The sequence below is a fragment of the Microtus oregoni genome, unplaced genomic scaffold (assembly GCF_018167655.1).
Source record: "Microtus oregoni isolate MIOR12 unplaced genomic scaffold, Mior012 000028F_ref0000031, whole genome shotgun sequence".
Lineage (NCBI taxonomy): Eukaryota > Metazoa > Chordata > Mammalia > Rodentia > Cricetidae > Microtus > Microtus oregoni.
This window is the reverse complement of record NW_024543087.1, coordinates 18,698,918-18,722,688: the sequence shown is the minus strand read 5'-3', so window position 1 is coordinate 18,722,688 and position 23,771 is coordinate 18,698,918. Positions and strand designations below refer to the sequence as shown.

General features: G+C 45.4%; 1 protein-coding gene across 2 annotated transcripts in view; it reads right to left on the bottom strand.

The window, feature by feature from the left end:
* Nek11 (NIMA related kinase 11) overlaps positions 1 to 23,771 on the bottom strand; it is a 215,468-nt gene that overhangs the window by 13,022 nt on the left and 178,675 nt on the right. For both annotated transcript variants that reach the window (XM_041677504.1, XM_041677505.1), the window contains one exon: positions 17,331 to 17,427. In XM_041677504.1, the coding sequence (XP_041533438.1) occupies positions 17,331 to 17,427 (97 nt within the window). The remainder of the gene's footprint in view (positions 1 to 17,330; positions 17,428 to 23,771) is intronic.

Genomic DNA, 23,771 nt, shown 5'->3' with positions numbered 1-23,771 from the left:
ATTTATACTTGGGAGACCTGGCTTCTAAGTGAGCTCTGCACGTGGTGGGAGTTGAAATGTCATACCATCGCTTGTAAAGTGGTCTCATCACCACACCACTTGTACCCATTGTCCCCAGGGTCAGTGAGCTAAGAAGATACTGCGACATCTCCAAAGTCAGAGAACTATTTCTATACACTCACAGTCTATTTTAGTCAGATACTAGGATTTAAAACATCAGTTGGACCAGTAAGCAGCATACTAGGCATTGACTCTGACTCACAGGAGAAAGGCAGAGAGTGAAGTAATAAATGTCATGGACAGTGACCGCTTTTCCCATGCTCCAGACACTGTATACTCACGTCACACATGGGGCTTAATTATACAACCCCAGGAAACAGGCCCCACTGTCCATATTTTTGTCGATGCCCATACAAAAATCTCAATGAGGCAAGGAAAGCTTGTTCAAGACCATAGAGTTGTTAGTGATTTTTAAAAATGCATTAGAGTCTGAACTCAGTCTGCATGACTTCAGGAGCCAGGCTCCTGAAATCTCGGCAGTCACACACCAACAAATCTCACCCTTTTCTGCTTGAGCTTTGGGTATTTTCTCTTCAGCAATTAAAACTTACTAAAACCAAATCCATGACTTCCTGGCTCACTGTATCCCAGTCACCTTCTGAGATGTCTAATTCCTAGTGTAACCAGTTCTAATATTTCCCTAAATTACATCCAACGAACCAGTTCCTCTAAAAAGTTCAGGCGAGAGGGGTGTGGCTCAGTAGTAGGTCAAATACTTAGCAATGTCCTTAGCTTAATTCCCAGCACTGCCAGAAAGCAAACAATCAGCTCTAATCTCTGCAGCTTTTGGGGGCTTCCACCTAAAGATCCATCAGTTCCCTGAAACACAAACCAGTAGCTTAAACTTCCACTGAATCTCCAGATTCTCCAGGATGGTTTTCTCAAGATCATGCTTATTCCCATACACCCACCCTTGCAAGAGCTGTATTCTTCAGTCATAACCTGTTCAGTGCTGGTCAGGAGTCTCAGGTTAGAGCAGCCAATGTCAGCTACCTCACCAGGTCTGCCATATTTCTGCTCGTCCACAGGCATCCACACTCCCAATGCAACCTTCCAATCAATATTCAGTAAATACATGGGAAACAACAACGTATTTCTTTTCATTGATTCATTTTGCTGTTTGACAATTTCATACATGTATAGAATGTATTCTCATTACTGCTCCATCCTCACCCTCTCATATCCCACCATCTCTCTCAGCCTCCCCGCTTCCCCTGCACGCCACTCCTCCCAGTTCCTTTCCCAACTTCGTTACTTTTGGTTTGGTTTTGTGAGTAACCCAGCTTGATCAAGGCTCTCTGACATGTATTAGCTTGCATCACTGATACAATTCAGCATCCACCACAAGCCAATGGGGAAAGGGAATACCGTTCCTATCTCTTTCTGTTTCATTCATTTTACATCATCATTCCCATCTCATGGGGCAGGAAAAATGGAAGTTCAAAAAGTTTGAATGATCTTTCCAAAGCAAAGCTGCTAAGTCACAAATGTGATTTACATGTCTCGGCTTCTAAATGCGCCCCACCCCCAATCCACTAGACAGACACAGTTCTGCATGTATGTAACTAAGAGATGAAAGATTCTAGGGTCCTACAGAAGACTTTACAGACAACAGGGCAGCCATTATCCCCGACTCCCCACAACCCAGGAAGGAGTCTGTGATGCTGGTGCAGGAAGCCAGCAAGCTGCTGCCCAAGTACAGTGCTCTGTCCTGGGTGTGGGCAACAGCTGCGTTCAAACACGGAACCTCTTCCCTTTGGAGCAGAGTTTGAGTGCTGCGAACTATGGAGAGACCAACAGTGTGCTGCTACACAGCTTCTGTCTTTCCACGCACTTGTTATTTTGTACGGATATAGGCTGTAATTCTTCCTGCAGCTGTGCAGAGGCAGCCCCAGGCACCCGCACTGCAGCTGGCGCTCAGAAAGTGTGAATCCCAACACCTCTGGCACCACCTTCACTTTGCAATACGTGCTATGTATAAAGTAAGAGGAAATGGGGGCGGAACCGAGATTCAAGAGGCTGTTATAAAAATAAGACTGCCAGAAGATAACATCTCCGCTGTCCATTGCAGAGGTTGTCTACAGCTCCCTGCCTAGCTGAGAACTGGCCAAGGCTTTACTCAGGATCTATTTAGGATAACCAAAGATCTGTTCTATTCCCGCAGATAACCGAACAACCTTTTGGAAACCCACGTGTGCAATAAAGAAGATAGCCTGCTTATGTCTGACCCTATATTCCACACATCTGCCCATTGGCTCACACACGGGCTATTCACTGAGCATTCAGTGGGCTGAAGAGTTGGTGGAAAACCAGCGGAGATATCTGCCTAAACTATCCCTTCTCTTCTCCTTTGTAAAAAGATGCAACAAGGAAAGCATGTCATTATGCCTCTAGAAACAGGTCACATTCCTGGATGAAAGGGGAGTTCATTCCTCACGCCACCTGGCAACACTCAGCCCCTAATGACATCCTCAGCAGACAGTCTTCTGTGTAGGCAGATGAGGCAGTAGCTGACCCAGACCCCACCGCACTGAGGAGATACTGACAGTGGCTAAATGCAGGGTTAATGAGGGCTCTGGAGTACCAGCCTCAATTCCCTCTCAGGGTTCTGAGAGAAAGACATGGCGAGTGTGGGGTTTGGGATCTGAAGGCGGAAAAGGAATCTCTCCCTCTGGACTTTTTCATGCCTCTTTCCTAATTCTCCTGTCCTCCTTCTAACTTCTCCTAGTGTCGTCTTCTATTCTAAAATCTCTTCTCCTTCAGGAGCCTTAAAGCAATAAAGAAATTACAAGAGTTACCTTCTCATTGGTCAGTATCACATTCCTAGGGTAAGTGATTAGGGAGCTGAAGCATTGTCATGGCAACATAAGATCCCGAGGCCATAGGAGCAAGCCCATGACCAGATGTGGGGGAGCACAGTGCACACTGACAACTCTGAGACGTAGGTCTATTGTTAGTAGACTGGTAAGCAAAGAATTGGTACGCTTTCCTTAGTAACCTTGGTTGGACATCTGCGACTCTGTCCTTGTACAGAGCTGTACTGTTTCAAACTTACTAGCTGTTTACAAACTACAGGGCAGGCAAAGAGCAGCCTCGCGGGGATAAAGTATCTCCTGGCACCTTGTCCAGTTTCTTCAGCCACTAGAATTTATTTGCCTAATTTTATATTCACAAATTGTTTTTAATGATGTAGTGTAAAATTGACTAATCACAAATCCTGGACATGCTTTGGACAGCTGAGTTAAATCCTTCCATGCTTCGTTACTTTAAGACTTCCCTGGTCACTGCGGGGAAGAATCTATTGCTGAAAGAACCGGCAAAGCAACACACAGAGGCACAGCTGAAGAGTGATGAGGCTCCGCCTTGACTCCATAATGTTATCCCACATCCTTCCTTCTCAGAACATCAGTAGCAATAACCATTTGTATGAATGTGACCCTAAAAATAAAAAGTCAGGCAGTGGTGGTGCACACCTTTAATCTAGCACTCAAGAGGTGGAGGCAGGCGAATCTCTGAGTCTGAGAGCAGACTGGTCTACAGAGCATGTTCCAGGATGGTAAAGACTACACAGAGAAACCCTGCCTTGGAAAATAAAAACCAGAAAATCAAAACATTTCTATTAACTAATGCCTGAGAGTAGAAACTATGGGGCCTGAATTCTTGCTCTTCTAGTGGACCCAGGTTCAATTCCCATCACCCACATGGTGGCTCACAAACCATCTATAACTCTCATCCTAGGGAATCTGACACCCTCTTCTGACCTCCATAGGTACCAGGTAGTTCATATACATAGTGCAGTAAAACATCCATATACATAAAATATTTATAGAGAATATAGCCATCCAACCAGCCAGGAGCACCCCGTCACTTATTCCCCAAAAGATTTAAACCAAATTCTGCCTTCAGTTTTGTGCCTATCTCTTCTTCAAGGGTTACATATTTTTAATTTGAGAACTGAGAAGCAAACATACTTAGCTAAGCCCCCCAAATAGTGCAAGGCTTAGTTCACCATTGGGTGGTTGGTTTTTCATCCAGTGAGCCACCTTTGTGAAATTCACAAGTATGTTTCCCGTGAAACCACCCAGGCTGATACAGTCAGCATGCTGTATGTCCAAAGCCATGTGAAAAGCTTGGTCCTGCCTGAAGGACTGCTAATGCTTTGGCATTCTTGATAACGAGGGTTAGAGCTGGGCCGTCTTGATGCCCGTTCAGCCTGGCTTTGTAGAAACTCAGAACTTGGCTATTCACACAGCCAGGCAGTGAATTCACACAGCACCCTGACTTCCAAAATTATCTTTCATTATTTACTTCCTCTATATTATTCAACAAGGTTTATTATCTTTTTCCTGATACTAACAGAGACTAAAAATTTTTTTCAGGTGTAAGTGTTAAGCCCAGATCAGCAAAATATGTTATTCAGATGTGCTAACTGTGAGTCATTTTTTAAAAATGATCCTGATGAAATATTAGAAAATAAATATATCCTTAAATGAGGTCAGCTTTCAGTCTCTCAAAGGCAAATATATTTCATCTTTTATTTCTCTGTGCTCCCTCTAATCGTAAGCACTAGTTTCTATAAACAGCGGGAGGTCACCAAATGCTACTAAATTAAACAAAGAGATGACACTTGCTGTCCTGCTGTGTCCCACCACCCTATGAAACATTTGAGGCTATGAAGAGAAAGGTTTCTGAGTGCATAGCCCAAGAGTTCAACGGGCTTGAGAGCATGGCACCAGCTTCTGTTCAGCTCTGGGGCAAGCGTCATGATAGGAGGTGCTACAGTACAAATGTTTAGGAGGGAGGATACACTGAGAAGGGAGTGGGGAGAGACAGATAGACAAAGAGACAGACAGACAGAGAGAGGGAGGGAGAGGAAAGGAGGAGTGATAGAGAGGTAGAGAGAGACATACAGAGAGAGTGAGAGAGAGTCCTCTCCATTGCTTTCCTAGTCATTCTAAATGACTAACCATCTTATCCTGGATTCCCCCCAAAGGCTCCATTGTCTCTCAGTATCACCACACTAGGGACTAAGCTTACAACAGAGAATTCCTGTGGAGACACAGCTCCCCTTTCTTGAGAGTTTGGTTCATTCTGGGACAGCTCAGCCCTGGAGGAAAGGTGTCCTGACTGGGAAGCCAGGATACCTGAAGCTGGGGTGCGGTGGGGGATGGTCTCTGCGCAGGTTATAGGGATCCTGCTCCTGTCCTGGAGAGCCACTACAGCTGAGTTTTGCTCTGCTTCCTTATGGGAACATCCTAGCAGAGCTATCTGCTTCTTCTCCAGCCCAAGATGTTTCTTCTGCTAACACTCTGCTAGGGGAACCCCCCCTGCAGAAATATAGCAATCTCCTCCCCTCCTCAGCCTTGCTCAGCCCCCTTAAGGCACATCCTAGCAAGGTTCTTCTGTTCTGCTCCTCTGCCTTGCTAAGGCCCCCTAAGGAGCATCTGAGCAAGGTTTTTCAGCTCTGTCTGCTAAGGGACTTCCTAGCCAGGTTCTTTTTCTCTGCACCAGGAAATGAAAGTCCTCACCCAAGACTCTTTTGAGAAAGAGATTTATTTGGGAAGGAGGAATCCAGGAGAGTGGCTGCCTTGGCCACTTAACAGCAGCTCTCTATAGAAGGGGTGGAGGGGCTTATATAGGGGTAGAGTTTTCCCAGGAAGAAAGGAGATTGGTGAATTTTTTCCCTGCTCAGGAATTGGAGGTTTAGCTGGTCAGGGGCAGGATGACTGACTTCATGGCCAATCTGTGTTTCTTTCGCTGGTCCTTTTCAGCTTTTTGACTCTAATCTTAGGACCAGGGCATATTTCTTTCACTGGCTTTAATTCTAGGGACAAAGTGTGTTTCTTTGACACTAGTTTCAGAGCCAGAGCACCTGTCTTTAGTCCTGGGTTCAGGGATTAAGATGTTTTCTTTCCTGGCTCAGCTCTCAAATCCAGGCTGTGTTTCTTTCTCTGGATTCAGAGTCAGGGTTCTCAGTGATTGGTTGGTTTCTTGCCCCAGTTGTCCTTTTCACCCTACAGCATGTATATTCTATGTGTAGATATGTATGCATGTGTGTGTTCTATGTGTACATATGTGCACATGGGTGCACTATGTATAAATATGCATACATGTGGGTATGTTCCATTGTGTATGTGTGCATGTGTGTGTGTTTCATGTGTATATATGTGAGCATGAGTGTGTTCCATGTGTATATATGTGAGCATGTGTGTGTTCTATGTGTATAAGTGTGAGCATGAGTGTGTTCCATGTGTATATATGTGAGCATGAGTGTGTTCCATGTGTATATATGTGAGCATGTGTGTGATCCATGTGTATATATGTGAGCATGTGTGTGTGTTCCATGTATATATGTGAGCATGAGTGTGTTCCATGTGTATATATGTGAGCATGTGTGTGTTCCATGTTTATATATGTGAGCATGTGTGTGTGTTCTATGTGTATATATGTGAGCATGAGTGTGTTCCATGTGTATATATGTGAGCATGTGTGTGTTCCATGTTTATATATGTGAGCATGTGTGTGATCCATGTATATATGTGAGCATGAGTGTGTTCTATGTGTATATATGTGAGCATGTGTGTGTGTTCCATGTATATATGTGAGCATGAGTGTGTTCCATGTGTATATATGTGAGCATGAGTGTGTTCCATGTGTATATATGTGAGCATGCGTGTGTGTTCCATGTGTATATATTTGAGCATGTGTGTGTGTTCCATGTGTATATATGTGAGCATGCGTGTGTGTTCTATGTGTATATATGTGATCATGTGTGTGATCCATGTGTATATATGTGAGCATGAGTGTGTTCTATGTGTATATGTGTGAGCATGTGTGTGTTCCATGTGTATATATGTGAGCATGTGTGTGTTCCATGTGTATATATGTGAGCATGAGTGTGTTCCATGTGTATATATGTGAGCATGTGTGTGTTCCATGTGTATATATGTGAGCATGAGTGTGTTCCATGTGTATATATGTGAGCATGCGTGTGTGTTCTATGTGTATAGATGTGAGCATGTGTGTGATCCATGTGTATATATTTGAGCATGTGTGTGTGTTCCATGTGTATATATGTGAGCATGCGTGTGTGTTCTATGTGTATATATGTGATCATGTGTGTGATCCATGTGTATATATGTGAGCATGAGTGTGTTCCATGTGTATATATGTGAGCATGCGTGTGTGTTCTATGTGTATATATGTGAGCATGTGTGTGATCCATGTGTATATATGTGAGCATGTGTGTGTGTTCCATGTGTATATATGTGAGCATGCGTGTGTGTTCTATGTGTATATATGTGATCATGTGTGTGATCCATGTGTATATATGTGAGCATGAGTGTGTTCTATGTGTATATGTGTGAGCATGTGTGTGTTCCATGTGTATATGTGTGAGCATGTGTGTGTGTTCACACACAAGTTGACCTTGACCTTTGGTGCCATTCCTCAGATGCCATTCACCGATTTTTAAGACAGACTTTCTCACTGGCCTGTAACTCACCATGCAGACTAGGCTACTTAACCAATAAAGCCTTGGTATCCTCCCATGTCTACTTCTCCAGCACTGGATGGCCAAAATATATCAACCATGCTCACCTTTTAAAATAACAAGAAAAAAAAGCACGGATTTTTTTTTTTTTTGCCAAGTTGGCTACCTCGCCAGCCACCATTTACTTCCAGCTTTTTGAACCAAACTTTCAATTATGCATTTGCCCTCATAAGATCATGAGTTGTACACTGACTGCCCATAGCTAATGCCTCACACCCAACAAACTCTCAAGAAAAGAGTAACTAATTGACCCCAGCCCTTAAGACAACAGGGAAGGAGGCCTGACCGGATCCTGGAAGGGTCTCTCACTCCGCACAGGCATGCAGCCCCGCCTCTACTTGTACTCTACTTGCTGGCTACCAAGTGTTAGCCAAGTGCTATGTGTATACAGAGCTTCACTGTCCTAACATTGAAGTGCCAGTTTAATCAGCTGTCGCCTCAGAGCTGCTCCATGACACCTGTCTTTTTTTTTTTTAAGAAATGAAGTGGTGGAGCTATGTCTAACATCGCTCAGATCAGATCTGAACACCTGAGGAAAAGAACCATAGCTTCATCTGTTTTTCCACGGAAGGGTTATTTCAATCAGTATGACAGAAATGGCTTTATTCATAAGGCACTGGAAATGCTGAAATAGTAAATAGAATAGTAAGCTCTTCACACACAGAACAAAAAGCCTGGCCTGAACAAATGAGATGCTATCAAAATATGTCCTGACACAGGACAGCAAGCAGAAGGGGACGGAGTGTGAGCAGAGGCGGTCCTACCTGCCACATTTAGAATAACATTCCTTCCATTCACCCTTTCCTTATCGCCAATCCAGTAGAGTTGCCATGTGCTAACAACCACCAAGTCAGTGACCAGGCTCCAGAGAGTGCTTCCGGGCACATAAAATGCTCACGGTGACAACAAGGCTCCACTAGAATTCCTGATGGACCTCGCCTGCTTTGTCACCCAGATCTCTTCCCAACCTCCCTGGGCAGTGCTTACCAGTATTGGGTTTTAACCAGATTTAACTATACTCTCAGACTCTCAGACATCTTGATCTGTAGCCTGCCACTTCTGAAATGTCAGGCAGTGGAAAAGTTTAGAATTCTGCGAATATCACCTAATTGTTGATAAGACAGGAGGCCTGCCCATCCCATATGTAGAAGGCATGAGCGACATGCAATAGCAGGTGTCTGCTTTAGTGCACTCCCGCAGAGAGGAAGGTGTTAAGAGCAAGCCTCATTCCACATCACAGGGACACAGCTTTGGTTTGGCTCAGAACCTGACCCGACACTAGTACAAACTTCATGTCCCTCCTCGGGGCAAACATTTTCTTAACAAGTGTACTGCTAAACCGTGATGCTTACAAGCCACTGGTACTGCACCAGACACCACGGATCAAGCTGCTGAGGACAGTGAAGGCCACAGGCTTCTCACCTGCAGTGTAACCCTCCTTGTTAAGCTCTTACCATGATTGACAGTGAAGGGACAATTTCAACAACAGGGGAATGAGCTACTGAATGCTGGACCAATTACTGCATCGGACCTCAGTGCTGCTTATGGAACCTTCTCATGCCTGCCACAGCCTCTAAAGAGCTGACTTCAGCCCTCTCTGCCAGGGCTGCTTTCTGACCTTGGTAAGATATCTCAAACAGTTTATAGGCAAGTTCAAGGAAACTCCCAGAAACGTTTTCATAGTTTCTCCCTCCTTCTCTCACCTGTGCCCTCACACAGCACTGAGGGAAGGCTCTGCAGACATAAGGCCTACTGCCATCTGGCAATGTCACACAAGGGGAAGATGAACCAGTGTGCAGCATTGGGAGGTGCACACGCTGTTCCAGCTGTACTTGCACAGGGACATTGATGACTGTGGCCAATTCCACATACCAGTGTGATAGGCAGCCTCTCCTATGAGGCACTAGGGAGATGGCTCAGTCAGAGAAGTGCTTGTTGTGCAAACATGAGGTCCTAGGTTCCAATCCCCAGCACTGACATAAAAAGCTGCCTTTAAATCCAGTGCTGGGGACTCAGAGCCAAGTGAGCTGTCGATCTTTCTGGCCATTCACTCTAGCCACAGCCATGATGACCTCCAGGCTCAGCCTCAAGATACAAGGAGATCTCAGCCTGGCTCAAACCTTCAGGTCTTTCCTATGGCTTCCCAGTATCAGGTTGAGTCTTGGTAGAGTAGATCTAATCCCTAGAAGTCTCAGTTGTATGACAGTGGAGGCTACTTTTATTGTGCCTAGGTACTAAGAGCTCTTGACAGTTATAAAAACCTGGCAAGTCTCTAGCATTAAAACCAGAAGTTCAGCCTCACAATCTGCTAGGTGGCAAATTCCTTTAATGGAACCCTTGGAACTAAATGATTTAGGAACAAATGCTAGCGAGGTGCCAGGCACTAGCTCAAAACCTGCCTCCCCGTGTAATAATTCAAAGAGGGACAAAGGAATTCAGAAGCGCAGACTCCAACACCTGCCAAATTCTTCATCTAGACTCCTATCCACTGTCCTAGTCACAGTCACAGTCTATGATGGAATAGTTACTCCACCTACGTGACATTTTGGAAAAGGAAATACAGACGCAGACAGCAGATGGAGGCCGCCAGGGACAGGATGTGATGGAAGGATCTGACCCACGAGGAGACACCGGGAAAGAATTTGGGAGGAGATCGCACTGTTCCTTAATCTTGACTGTGCTGTCAAAACTGATGGAACTATGAACTTGGAAGTGTAAATGGCAATGGAATTTTATATTTTACATAAGTAGAAGTGGTGCTACTGCCAAAACTCAGAACTGCACGTTAAAAGGGCCCAGAAGGCTCACTGGATATCAATAATACATCTTCCTTATTAAAATACATGCAAACAGCCATATTTTAAGTCCTAAAAATTTGAGAGTCATAACAAATACATTAATATGAATATATGTTATGTGTCATTTGACTTTTGTTATGATGTGTCATTGGTAACAAACATCCCCAACATTGGTGTGACATGACTCTCCAGACAGTTTGTTACAAGGCAAGTTCTGATTCGGGAGAGGCAATTCCAGACGCCTGCATTTGTCATAGCTTCCCGGCCATGCTCATGCTGTTATGAGGTCTGGGACACTAACGAGACCATTGGCTGTGGAAAGCTGAGGCTAAAAGAACAGTCTATTGAGGTGGAATGAGCCCTTCTTGCCGCAGCCTATGTGAGCCAAAGGAACCATCTGTTGGTGACTGTATGTCACTCTCCTCAGGTGAGTACTGCCTAGCTGCCATTGCACAGGGTCTTCTTCTCCAGACACAGCCTAGATACAGACATGGGCCAAATCTAGCTTATGGTTGTAAAAAGGTTCTTCTCAACACACATTTAGAAACCTTGCTCTAGCACAGAGGTTTTAGGAGGTGAATACACACATACATACATATTAAGTAGCACGATCTTTGAATGTACATGGAAATTGCTCAGCAAAAAGAAGTCCATACTGATTTCTTGTCATTCTTCCAACATTCCAATGGCTTTGAGGCCTATTCCCAAAAGAGGACATTCATTTTTGGATTGGCCTCCTATACAGGAGCAAGAAGAGGCTGTGGCAGAAAGCGAGGTGCTAGAAGATGAAAAATGGTTTAGGTTACATAGTCACTGCCTTGCTGATAGTTTCCTACCAAACCGGCATTAATGCTTTGTCTAAAGCGATGTGTATCTTTACAAATAGCTTCTTCACTGGCAGATGCCCTCAGGTCAAAAACGTCTCTCAGAAGACCAACCCTTGACTACACTTCAGATACTTGGCTTGAGGCTTTCCAATAGGAAGCAAACACCCAGGTATGAGGGGCTCATTATAAGCCACCAACAGCTATTAAATGCTTGTAAATTTCCATAAACCACGAGGAGTGAAGGAAGCCTGTGTGAGTTAAGTCCTGAGTGAATGTGGAGGCTAATACAGCACAGCAACGCCAAGGAACCTAACCCCAGACTCCTGGGTGAATGGCAAAGCCTTGCCCTGGGGTGAGTCTCAAGAAATGGCAAACCCTTCCTCGAGGATCCAAGTGTGAGTGTCAATAGTGTGTCTAGAAAACATCCACCATGGCTTTCCCCTCCAGGACATTTATGGCCTGAAGACTGTTCCCACAGAGACTGCTTCTGCCTAGATCAGCAAAGACTACCCTTGCTGTAGCTGTGCAACAATCTGCCTCTGCTCAAATCTAAGCCATAACACGCTGAGCATCCAAGGCCCTGCAGCTTCTCCATCAGAGGGTCCCGACCACCAGACCCAGCATGTTGTGTCTGTGCAGTCGTCTTTTCTTTATTCCCTTGATGTCCCATTCAGGGCTATCCCTGGACCTGAACTGAACATGACAATAATCTGTGTTCAATGTATTGTCATGTTTTTTTCTTTTCTTTTTTTTTGGATTTTCGAGACAGGGTTTCTCCGTAGCTTTTGGTTCCTGTCCTGGAACTAGCTTTTGTAGACCAGGCTGGCCTCGAACTCGCAGAGATCCACCTGCCTCTGCCTCCCGAGTGCTGGGATTAAAGGCGTGCTGTCATGTTTTTTTTCAAAGCACCTTAAACACAGGCCTCTGAGGACATCACACGTACAGGAGAGAAACCTAAGGCGCAAAGACGTTGTGAGACTCTTCCAAGCACGCACACTGATCATTGGTGCCATAGTTTGACTTCTGCTGCTGTAGCCAAACACTGTGACCTAAAGCAGCTTAGGACAAGAAAGGGTTTGCTTGACTTAAATGTCTAGGTCACAGTCCATCACTAAGAAAAGTCAGCACAGGAACCCAAGCAGGACTTTAAATAGAAAGCAAGGTCAATGCTCCTTGCTGGTTGGCTTCCACACTCAGCTCCTTCTAAGCTAACTTTCTCATACATCCTACGAGCACCTGCTCTGGGAATGGTGCTGCTCACAGTTGGCTCTTCCACAACAAGACAGTCAAGCGATCCTCTTCAGGCAAATCTGAATATGAGCCATCCTTCAGTTGAGACTCAAGTTGACAATGAAGCTAGGACAAGCGGCAAGCAGGATTATGAATCCAATCACTGCGTCCCCTCACCCTCCCTCGACTACTGCGCTCAGGTTTATTTTGTGTTGAACACTGAATATACTAAGTCACCTAGCTGGCACCTGTGGGCACTCACACACAATTTGCTCATGTTCGTGTGTGTGTGTGTGTGTGTGTGTGTGTATGTTTCTCTACAGACAGCCTGCTTACTTCTCTTTTTAAATTACACATGTCAATCTCAAGAGCACACCCCTCCAAACCTGTATATTAAGCTCCATCCTGAGTTGGCACCCCAAGGGTTCAGCTGTAGAAATAATGTTACCACTTGGCAGACCAGGAAGCCGAATCTTAGAAAATCATGGTCCACACCTATAATTCCATCACTCATTCAGCAGACAGAAGCAGAAGGATAGTGAGTTTCAGGCCAACCTGTGCTATGATGAGAAAACCTGTCTCAAAACAGAACAAAGAAAGAAACTCACTCAGCAAAGGTTGTGAAACCACCTATTTTAGTAAAGCCAAGGACTTGACCAAAACTGGCTCCCTGGCAGCCTCTCCTCCCTTCTCTTCACCTCTCTGAATCCCACTCCTCTGGGAGCAGCTGACCAACACAAAACAAACTCCATGGTTTGGGTTTGCGTGTGCCCACGTGTGTGTGTGTGTGTGCGCGCGCGCATTTTCGTTTTGTTTCGGTATTTCTGTATGTTATTTTTTGCTTGCTTTCTTTGGCCTTATTTTATATTTTTTTAGAGAGAGAGAACATATGAAGTTGTGTAGGTAGGTGGATGGGGAGGCTCTGGAAGGAATTGGGGGAGAGGAAAGAATGCAATCAAAATATATTGTATGCAATTAGATATGAGTATCAATCCATGATCGAAACTAGACAAAAGTGTCAGCACAATGCACCCAAGGCCAGTGTATAAAACTGTTCAGCTGAGTGGCTAAATGGTTAATGATTTTACATCAATGTTTGGAGTTGATTTGTTGTGTTGAGTGATGGATATTTTCAACATGTAAATGAAGCCTTTTATGCTTTTTATTTTAAAACCAATAAATGATAATCAGTAGTAACTTATCATATATATATATGTATATATATATATAAAATTAAAAAAAAACTAACAAGAGAACAACCTACCAATGTAATGAAATAACTAGAACGAACTTTGGTCATTCAATTTGGCAAAGTCTCTTTGATTTGAATTATTTCAAGTATTCTTTAATATGCTAGGTAACGGGACATTCTGTGCAATGCAAAAAGTAATGAAGTCTTAAATGACAAAAACCCTCATGACCATGAATGAAAAACGTCAGCCACTGTCTTTCTCTTTAAAGATCATCAATTGAGAGATTAGTAAATCTTTCTCTTCTTTCTCATCAGGAGAGATGGAGGTAGGAAGAGATGGGAAAAGGAGCCCCAAGTCCCCCACTTCTAGTTCCTGGGACTCAGTTGTTGTCATGGTAACTGAGTTACCCTGTACGTACCCTGTTGTAGGCAGAACTCACAAACACAGCTTTCTATTTGGAAATCGTTCAGCGAGTTTTCTTTCAAGCAGTGATTGGGATGACACAATCTATTACAAGAACAATTCCTAAGCAATCTGCCTGGGAAACAATTCTCCCTCACCTTCCCTAACTATTGCTCATCTAGACGATAGATTTCAGAGGGAAATTCAGTTGTAATACTGGTAGTATGAGCCAGGAAAACACACAGTTCACAGGCCAATTCCACCCCCTCTTGCGTTCATACAGCCTGTGAATTAGGAATTGTCGTATTTTCAGCAGTTGGGGAAAAAATTGAACTGTGGCCATAGCTCACTGGCAGAGAGCTCTTGCCTTAACATGCTCGGGCCTTGGATTCAATCATCAGCACTACAAAAAGAAAAAAAACAATAAAGAAAAGAAAAATCTTTGTGAGGTCTGAAAATTATACAAAATTAACATTTGCTCTTAAAAATAATGTGGCCAAGAAAGATGGCCATGTACAATTATTGCCATATTGCCTGTGGCTGCTTTTGTATTGTAGGACAAAAGTTGAGAAATTGTAACAGAAACTGTAGGCTTGTGAAGCCTAAAAACATTTACTATGTATTCCATTGTGGGAGTAATTGTAACAGAAACTGCAGGCTTATGAAGCCTAAAAACAATTACTATGTATTCCATTGTGGGGAAGGCATGCTGGACTCTGACCTACAGACATGGACCAGATGGGAGGGGTTAGAGTAGGAAGTTAAGCACCTCTTGTCACAAGACCTGTCACAGGAGCTTGGGATGGAGATCCGGGCATCTTCTGGCCAGTGTTCCTGATCCCATCTACCACTGCACATACTTTTGTGGAGGAGGCCAATTGAAATGCATCTGTTTGAATGTTGTGCTCCCCCAAAACACACAGTGAAAATCAACCTCAGTACCACTATACGAAGAACTGGGCCTATCTGGGATCTGATCAGGTTACAGTATTTCAACAGTCATGAAGAGGTTTACCGAGCTGATAAAATGGCTGGAGGGAAGCGGCTAGGCCCCTTGTTTACCGTTCTGTCCCTTCTGCCCTATGAGTATATAGCATGAAGTACCATCTGGGAAACAGAAACTGAGCCCTTACCAGGCAGTGAACAGGCCGGTGCCTCAATCTCGGACTTCCGCACTCACAAGAAAGTTCAATGTTTACAAAGAACCAAGTTTGAACTATTTTTCTACAGAAACACAAGAGGACAGACAGAATTTGTTTCCAGATGTCACAGCTATCTAAACATGCGGTGCAACTTTGGGACAGGCTAACAGGTGGAGGCTAGACTGTGAAGTGCTATCCTGATGAAGGGCCAGAGAAGGAAGCTGTAGAGAACCTCAGGCTGCTCAGAGATGGTCTCAGCTCATGAACCGAGTACTGAGTGCGAGGTGGATAGCAAGGACTGCTCTGATGCCAATCCAGAAGGAAGCCGCCATTAGAAACGAGAGGCAAAGTTGCCCTCATTATAAAGAGGCAAAACCCTTGGCTGAACTGCAGCCATGTTCAAGTTCGTTAGAAGTAAGAACTTTTGCTGCTGCCGAAACATCATATTTAGAAGAAGAAATCTTTAGGCAAAGTGTGACGGTGGAGGCATAATTTTGTGACTACTTGTAGGAAAATGTGAGAAGAGAAAAGTGAGTTAAAAATGGCATTTCTCAGCCGGGCAGTGGTGGCGCACACCTTTAACCCCAGCATTCAGGAGGCAGAGCCTGGTGGATCTCAGTGAGTTTGAGGCCAGCGTGGCCTACAGAGGGAGTTCCAGGACAGCCTCCAAAGCTACAGAGAAACCCTGCCCCCCCCCCCAAAAAAAAAACAAAAAAAGAAAAAAAAAGGTAATTCTCATCCTGATCATATAAAATAATAATAATAAAGTATGTTTGAAAGAGAATACCAATAGTATATCCAAATAAATATTTGGTAATATTTGTTTGAATAGAACAATGGAAGAATTATCCCAAAGGCATTGCAGAGATCTTCCAAGGTCCATCCCCACCACAGGGTATCAGGGACTTGGGATAACAGTTTCATAGGGGAAGCCCAGACCTCACAGAACTCCAGATCTGCTGCCCATCACTGACTCAAGTGTCCGCTTCATGTATTTGCCACAATGTTGCATGGCTCAAGTGGGCCCAGATGTAGCCTAGGCCACTGCTGGGGTAGGAACACACTCTACCTCTGGCAGGGTCTGTGCAGCTAACTCTTCAGATTCACAGAGTGTGAAATCTATGGCGAGGAGACAGTTACCTTCACCTAGATTCAAAGTATGTACTGGAGAACCTTCAAGCCCAGGCAGAGAATTGTTTCAGGGGTAGGGCTACTACCCCCAAGGCAGTATCCAGTGAAACTGTGGGACTAAGGCCACGCTAGTGCTACCAGCACGTGACACCAGCCTGGGAAAGGCTGTAACATGGGCCTTTCCATCCTGCTATGTCTAGAGGATGGGACTCAGAGTCATAGATTATTCTTAAGCCTCAAGATTACTTTTACTGGGCTGAGAAAATAGTTCAGTTAGTCAGCAGATTACCTTGAAAGTATGAGGACCTAAAAATTCAACCCCCAGCATACACGTTAAAACACCCAGGTGTGATAGTAGCTGTTTGTAATCCTAGTATTGGGGAGGTGGAGACAGGGGGATCCCTGGGACTGGATGTTCAAGTAGCTTAGCCCACAGAGTGATTCCCTGGCTGAGGAGATACCTACCTCAAAAAATATGGCAGATGATGCCTCAGGAGGACACACACACACACACACACACTTTACTTTTTTGGATTTGGGACTTGCTTGGGTCCAGTTGCCCTGTCCTCTGCAGCACTCTTCCCTTTTGAGATGGGCAGGTCTCTCGCAGGCCTACTGCACCACCGTTCTGGAAGCACCTGACTCCTTACTTCCACAGGGCCACACGCTGGAAGGGAAAGAGCTGTGGGGCTTCTGGTGGTGAACGCGATTAAGGCTTTTACAAAAGATGGACTTCAGTCAATCATCATGAGAGGATGGAGTGGCAAAGTACCCTATTGGGAGCAGAGATGTCCAATCATCACCAGACAAGGGGTCTGCTGGGACCTTGATATTTGTCCTCCCAGTCTGCAAAGCTGATGAGAAACACCTGCACTGTTCAGAACAACCCAGTGTCGGGCGTTTTGTTATACCGCACAAAGGAACTAAGGCAGCATCGCCCCGCCGGATCACACTTTGGCCGCTGTGTCCCTGGGGACAGCCAGCACACTACTTACTCCTTCATGTGTTTCATCTTGGTCCGGGCCATGGCGCTGTTGAAAACTGATGGTCCGGGGGACATGTCTGGAGCCGCCCTGGTAACGGTCTTTGTGTCTGAAATACCAATGCACAGCCCTCATTGCCTTCATCATCTCTCCCACAAACCCAAGGTGACATTCAAGGGCAACCAGAGAAGAGAAGCTAATCCACCTTTGCCCCAGGTAACGCTCCATTAATTAGAGAGTAATTCAATTACCACATGCACATTAATGAGATTTATTCCAAATAATAAGAGTTTTCATAGTTTTGAGATGCGCCAAGGTTTTAACCACCAACCCTCTTTCAGAAAACTGTTTAAACGCAGCATCGTTATTTAAAAGGTGGGTGTTTATGTTAGAAAACTCAGGAACTGTATCTGTAGAGCCAAAATTCTGGGGGGCTTTGGGTCAGTCTCTCTTTACAGGAGTGCTATGCATTTAACTAATGGAAATGTCTGCTAATAAGCACGCCTTTCCCCGTACCTCCTCGTCACACTTGGTCACTAGCTCTTTGCTGCAGTGAAAAGCAGAATGCGGACAAGGGCCACCTGCAGTGCCGAGGCCAGCAGAACGGAGGAGGTCAGAGCTGGCGCAAAGGTGAAAAACAACAGGGCAGAGATCAGGGTGCGTGTTTCAAACCGGCACAGGACTGCAATGTTATGATTGGTTATTTCATTCCACGTTTTCCTTGACCCTTTCACTCTGCCAAACACCAAGAGTGAAATTTTGAAAAACCAAGATTTCAGAGTGGTTACCTGGCCTACCTGGTCTTTGCTCTGGCTGTCCTGTCATAATTCTCTTTCCTCAGGGCTCAATGGCCAGACCCTCCTGCGTATTTTTGAACCTGGCGTCTCCAGGTTCCTCCAAGGCCTCTGCCTTGGCCTCTCCAAGTAATTGTACTATTGGTGTTTTCAAAGGTCTCATTACTCCCCCAACACTACAACAGCAGGAAGACATGTTTTTCATCAATCTTGTACCCATACAAGTGAGCCTGCTGGCCTGTCTATAAACATTTGGCTGCCTGGTTGTAGGTTTCTGCATCTTTATGGTCATTGTTAAGGAAGTGAGATCTCTCAGGGGTGAGAGCTGTGATAAACTCTGCTAGGAAACTTCTTCCCAAGAGACCCCTTGGGCCCTTGCAAAACACTCTAGAGCTGAAACACACTGGAGCTTCCCATTCAAAAGCTGAACCTGCACTAGGGAGATGGTTCACCGTATAAGAGTATCAGCTGCTCTTACAGAAGAGTAAGCTCAGTTCCTAGCACCCACATGGAGGCTCCCAACCACCCACCTGTGACCCCAGATCCAGGGAATCAAACACTCTCTCCTGGCATCTCTGGGCATGAAGGCATGAAGGTAGGATGCACGCATCCATGCTGGCAGAACACCCACACACAACAAATTATAAGTTAAGGTGCTGGCGCTCACTCAAGGGTGAGGGCTCTGTGCTTCCACAGAGTGGGCTCCCCAGTCAGCCCTGCGCTTTGCCTCCACGGGGCTGGGGGAGAAATCCTGTTCCCTTAGGAGCATTGCTAAGACGCCTCTCACCCATTGGTAAAACTCTGAGCATCATGCCCAGATCCATCCACGGGAAGACCCAGGCTCCTTCCCAGCGAACCTTACAGAAACATGGCTGATTTGAGCGCAGCTCAAGGAAGCGAGGACCAATTGCTGTTTTACATAGTAGCAAAGCTATTTTCATTCATATTTTAAAGTGTAAAAATAAACTAAATGTAGAACCTAGTTTCTTTCCACATATATTCTCCTTTTGGGTGGACCCCGAGGGCACGGGCTCTGTTCTGAACTTCTTGCTCTTATAGATTTTGTAGGGATGACATTTATCCTGCACAACTTGATGAGGCTCTGCTCTTTCCTCGGGGTCGATCCCTGGGCATAGAATTATTGGTCCTCAAGGCATGAACTTTGAAGAGGACACATTCCAATTAACGAAACAGCCTGTCTGTCCTTCCCAGTTCCTGACCACGTGCCTTCACGGTACAGTCACACGTGATGACAACTCACTGTTGCCCCCTCTATTCCTGCCAGGCCAGACACTGTGCCCAGGCAAAGCTGGGGACGGGAAAGAGGAAGGCTTAGGGGTTCAGTTTATAAAGGTGTAGGTCTTGTTTGAACCTGAAGAGTTACTAAACATATCACAAGCATGTTCCAGGTGAACTCAAAATCAGTTCTGCCAAGAGTGAGCGGTAAGCTCCATCCCCCTCATCAGGAAAGGGCTGGCAAGTCCCGAAGGCTTATATAGCTGAAGGTCAAAGCAATTTCCAGGAGCTCTATGGGCTATTTCAAGCTGGCCACTCTTGGCATTGCTGGGGAGGCTGCTAGCTCTCAAGTCCAGAGGTAGAAAAGGGGGCAAAGTGAGTTCAAGCCGCCTGGCTGGCCAAGCACAGCACTCAGTAAACAAGTCCTTCTCCTTGCTTCTTACTGAGCAGTCTTTTCCTCCTCTCCACCCTGCAGTATCACAGGGACAGTGGTGATCTTATGTCAAAGAAGAAAGATGACACATTTAAGAGTCATGGCAGAAATAATCGAGACATCCTCTGACCAGTCACTGAATCCAAATGCATATTTGGTGTGACTTGCCCAGAGCTCCTATTTAAAATACACATTTGTAAGGAACGGATCTGGACGGAGCTGGGGATTCCATATTCCTACTAAGTATCCATGTGGTGCTGAGGCTACTGGTCATGAGGTGCATTTTGAGCAGCAAGGCTCGTAGAGCAAGCTACATGATGCAGGGACCAGTGCAACCTGGCAACACAGGACTCACTCAGGAAGCAAGCTAGCGCTGTCTGGGCTTCTGCAGCCCTCTCTGGACTCATCATGGTGCTTTATTTATTTATTTTTCCGTTAAATTTTTTTTTTTACTCTTTTTAGCTAAATATTTAATGTCCCCCTTTCCCTCAGGAATTAGTGACATTCAGGGAGGTCTGGGAGTCACTCTGGTCCTTGACTCTACCCCACCCACACCCAAGCCCTCTGAAGACGGTAACAATGATGAAGGGGACCAGGTAGTGGCAGAGCTATCTTCTCAGGGAGGTGAGCTGAGGAAAGGCAGCCCCAAACACTGGGGCTCTAATCCTGGAGTTCCTCCTTAAAGGTTTTTTTTTTTTTAAAAAAAAAGGAAGAATCTTTATTGTTTCTGTTGGTTTTAAATTAATTTTCTCTTACTAGACTTCAAGAGAAGCTCCATGCATATAGAAAATAGTACGTGTGAGGAGCAGATGTCACATGTCACATGAGGAGCAGATGTACACATGTCAGGAGCAGCCGCACTGTCGATAGTCTCTTAGGGCAGCTGGAAGCTCTCCCTCCTCCTGTGTCTTGCATCACAGAGCAGGAATGACATCCTTACTTGCTTTAGACTAACCTTTGTTTTGGCTTCACCTCCATCATTTCCTAAGGTGCAATGTTTGTATATTGATGTGGGATTCCCCTCTGTATGCTGTGAATACCAATAAAGAAACGGTCTTAGGTCTGCACAGGGCAGAATGGAGGTGGGGGATGTAAACTGAATGCTGGGAGAAAGAAGGCAAAGCTTAGAGAAGTCATGTAGCCCCACCAGAGACAGATGCCAGAACTTTACTTGGTAAGCACAGCCTCGTGGTGATACACGGATTAATGGAGTTGGGCTAATTTAAGATATGAGTTAGCCAAAAATACGCTTAAGCTATTGGCCAAACAATATTGCAAATAATATAGTTTCTGTGTGATTATTTCGGTGCTGAGCAGCCGGGAACTAACTAGCAGCCTCCTACAACAGTATATATGTAACACGGTAAGGCACGGGAGATGCAGAGAAGTATGGGGGTCATGGAAAAAAATGCTCCCCTAGCTCTACTCTCACCAGCTACACTGCCCTCGGGCCACCTCCCGAATTTTACATTTAAGTGGCTTCATTAGCTGAGAGCCTCCCCTCACTTCTGTGAACGTGTGCAGGACTTGTGTGCAGGACACAAATGCATTACAGAAGAGCCTGTCTATGCACAAGCTAATGAGCAGCAGCAGGAGCCCATGCACAGAGACAACTGGCTAGGAGTCACAAGCGCCCCAAGTATTACATGATTGGAGGCAAAGGCATCGTGACGTCTCTTTGCTCTCCTGCGAAATACAGAATGATGAAGATTCCAACACCTGCACACCCCGTGGAGATGTTTTGAAAATGAGGTGAAAACACAAGGCCAGGGAGAGGCACTGAGCAAGCAGAAGCAGTGCATGCAGAGCTCAGCTCGTGACAGTGTGATCAGGATTCCTCCCGCTCCTGTGGCCTCTCCCGGGCAGAGATACCTTCCCTGTGGAAGCGATGGCTTGATGGTGCTGAATTTTACCAGGAGAGATGTTTTCCCCTCACTTCTTCCTCCAGAGTGACCTTGATCATAGAACCCAAGCCTTCTCCTTCGCTGTCCCACCCCAAGCATCCTGCACGTGGGCCGGAAAGAGCTGATACAGGCACTGCAGGGGTAGATATTTTGGCTGCAATCTCACTGATGCACCCAGGACATTGCTTACTCAGGAATCCTTGCAGACACAGACTTGGGTGTGCCGGTCTCTTAGAACATTTCCACCTAACCCCCCTGAAGTTCCCAAGGTATATTCAGATACTAGCAGTTGCTTGACAGAAATCAGCTTTTTGTCTAAAATGTTAAAGCAAGTCCTCATGGCCCCCATTTCTTCTCCTTTTTTGGAATGGGAAATGATAGAACAGGGGTCTGTTTTTCTGAAAAGGGACAGGTAATCACCAATTTAGAATGTGCGGGCCATACAATCGCTGTCGTATTCATTCATCTGCACTGTCCTACCATAAATTCAGATGCAGGTACAAGTTCAAGAATAAACATTGCTATGTTCTAGCAAAATTTCACTCACAAGAACAGGCAGTGAGCTAGGTTTGGCCTGCTGGCCACAATTTGCTGACCTCCGACCTCAGTGATGGCAAATCATCATAGTGTTGGTTGTAGAATTCCTCCAGGCAAACACTTCATTTAACCAATGGTTGAGACTGAGGTAAGGAGAACACATGAGACTTGCCCAACACTGCAGAGTCAGAAAGGGAAGAGTCTGGGCTAGAACCACAGTTACCCAATTCCCCCAAAGAGTATTCGTTCTAATTCCCTCTTTATGGATTCTGATGTAGTGATTTAATCAAATTCAGATCATCCGACAAAAATCCTACTTCAAAGGCTGAAATATGGGCAAAACATCTGCCACCTCACCCTTGCCCTCCCTGGTGGCAAGCCACGAGCTCTTACCAGAAGGCCCCTGTGTCAGTGGGGAACCAGTGAAACTACTCCACTCTGCTGAGAGGATTAGCTGACTCCAGCTTTGGGAAGATTTTTTTTTTGAGCTTTTCCTATAATGATAGTGAATTTAGAATAGCGATAAAACTGCCAAAAATTGGCAAAGCGGGCTGCTGCCTATCTTTGCTGTCACCCCAATACCCCAAAGAGGGAAAGCACTGCTCAGAGGTACCCTCGAGGAAGAATGGATGTGTTGCCTTGGTTGCAGACAACCTCCAATCGTGGTAGAAAGAATACTCTTTGGGGGAAATGGGTAACTGTGGTTCTAGCCCAGACTCTTCCCTTTCTGACTCTGCAGTGTTGGGCAAGTCTCATGTGTTCTCTTTACCTCGGCTTTCTAGAACAGCATAAAGCTGCCTCTTTCAAGCTGTGCCCTTCCAGGTGACTGACGGTGGTAGAAACAGAAAGCTGGCCCTGAGGTCTTTTAGGACAAGTGAGGGCTCTGAGCTCCCCATGGGTCTGGATGGGGTCTGTCAAAGTTGCAGTTCTGCTTAGCTTCCCATCTGCCTTGTCCTGTGTCCCTTCCTCTTGTGACTCCAAGGATCAAAGACACTCCCATAGAAATGTCCTGCCCAGTCCACTTTGTGTCAGAGGTTGCGTCCTGCAGAAGCTAGCTCCCTAAACATGGCAACTGGGTTAAAGGAAGTAAGGGGTAGGGAATGCAGACAGGTGTCTGGAGATTAAAAGCAACAGTAAAGAGGATGGTGTCATTTCTGCCACCCGTATCCATTCCAGCTCTTTCAGACAATTACGTGTTGACACAGAATAGAAGCCACCAAATAAGGAGGTCGAAGGCAGCCCTGGTACAGCAACTGTGTCAAAGTCCAGCACATTAGGAGTCTTGGAGAGAAAAGCCAACAGGAGGAAAGGGAATTAAAATGATCTAGGTGACAACAATCTCCAGTGCCTTTTACTAACTAGGAGGGACCTGAGACGCAGCAGATGAGTGTGTGGGTGGGGCCAGAGGACTGGGGTTGGAGTCCTGACTCTGTGACTCGGTTTCCTCATCTGTGCAAATAAAGCTACCTGTTAGGATTGTGATAAAACTTATACAAGTCTCTCTTGTGTGTACATTATTGTTGGTAAAGGCCAAAGAAAAATTTACACC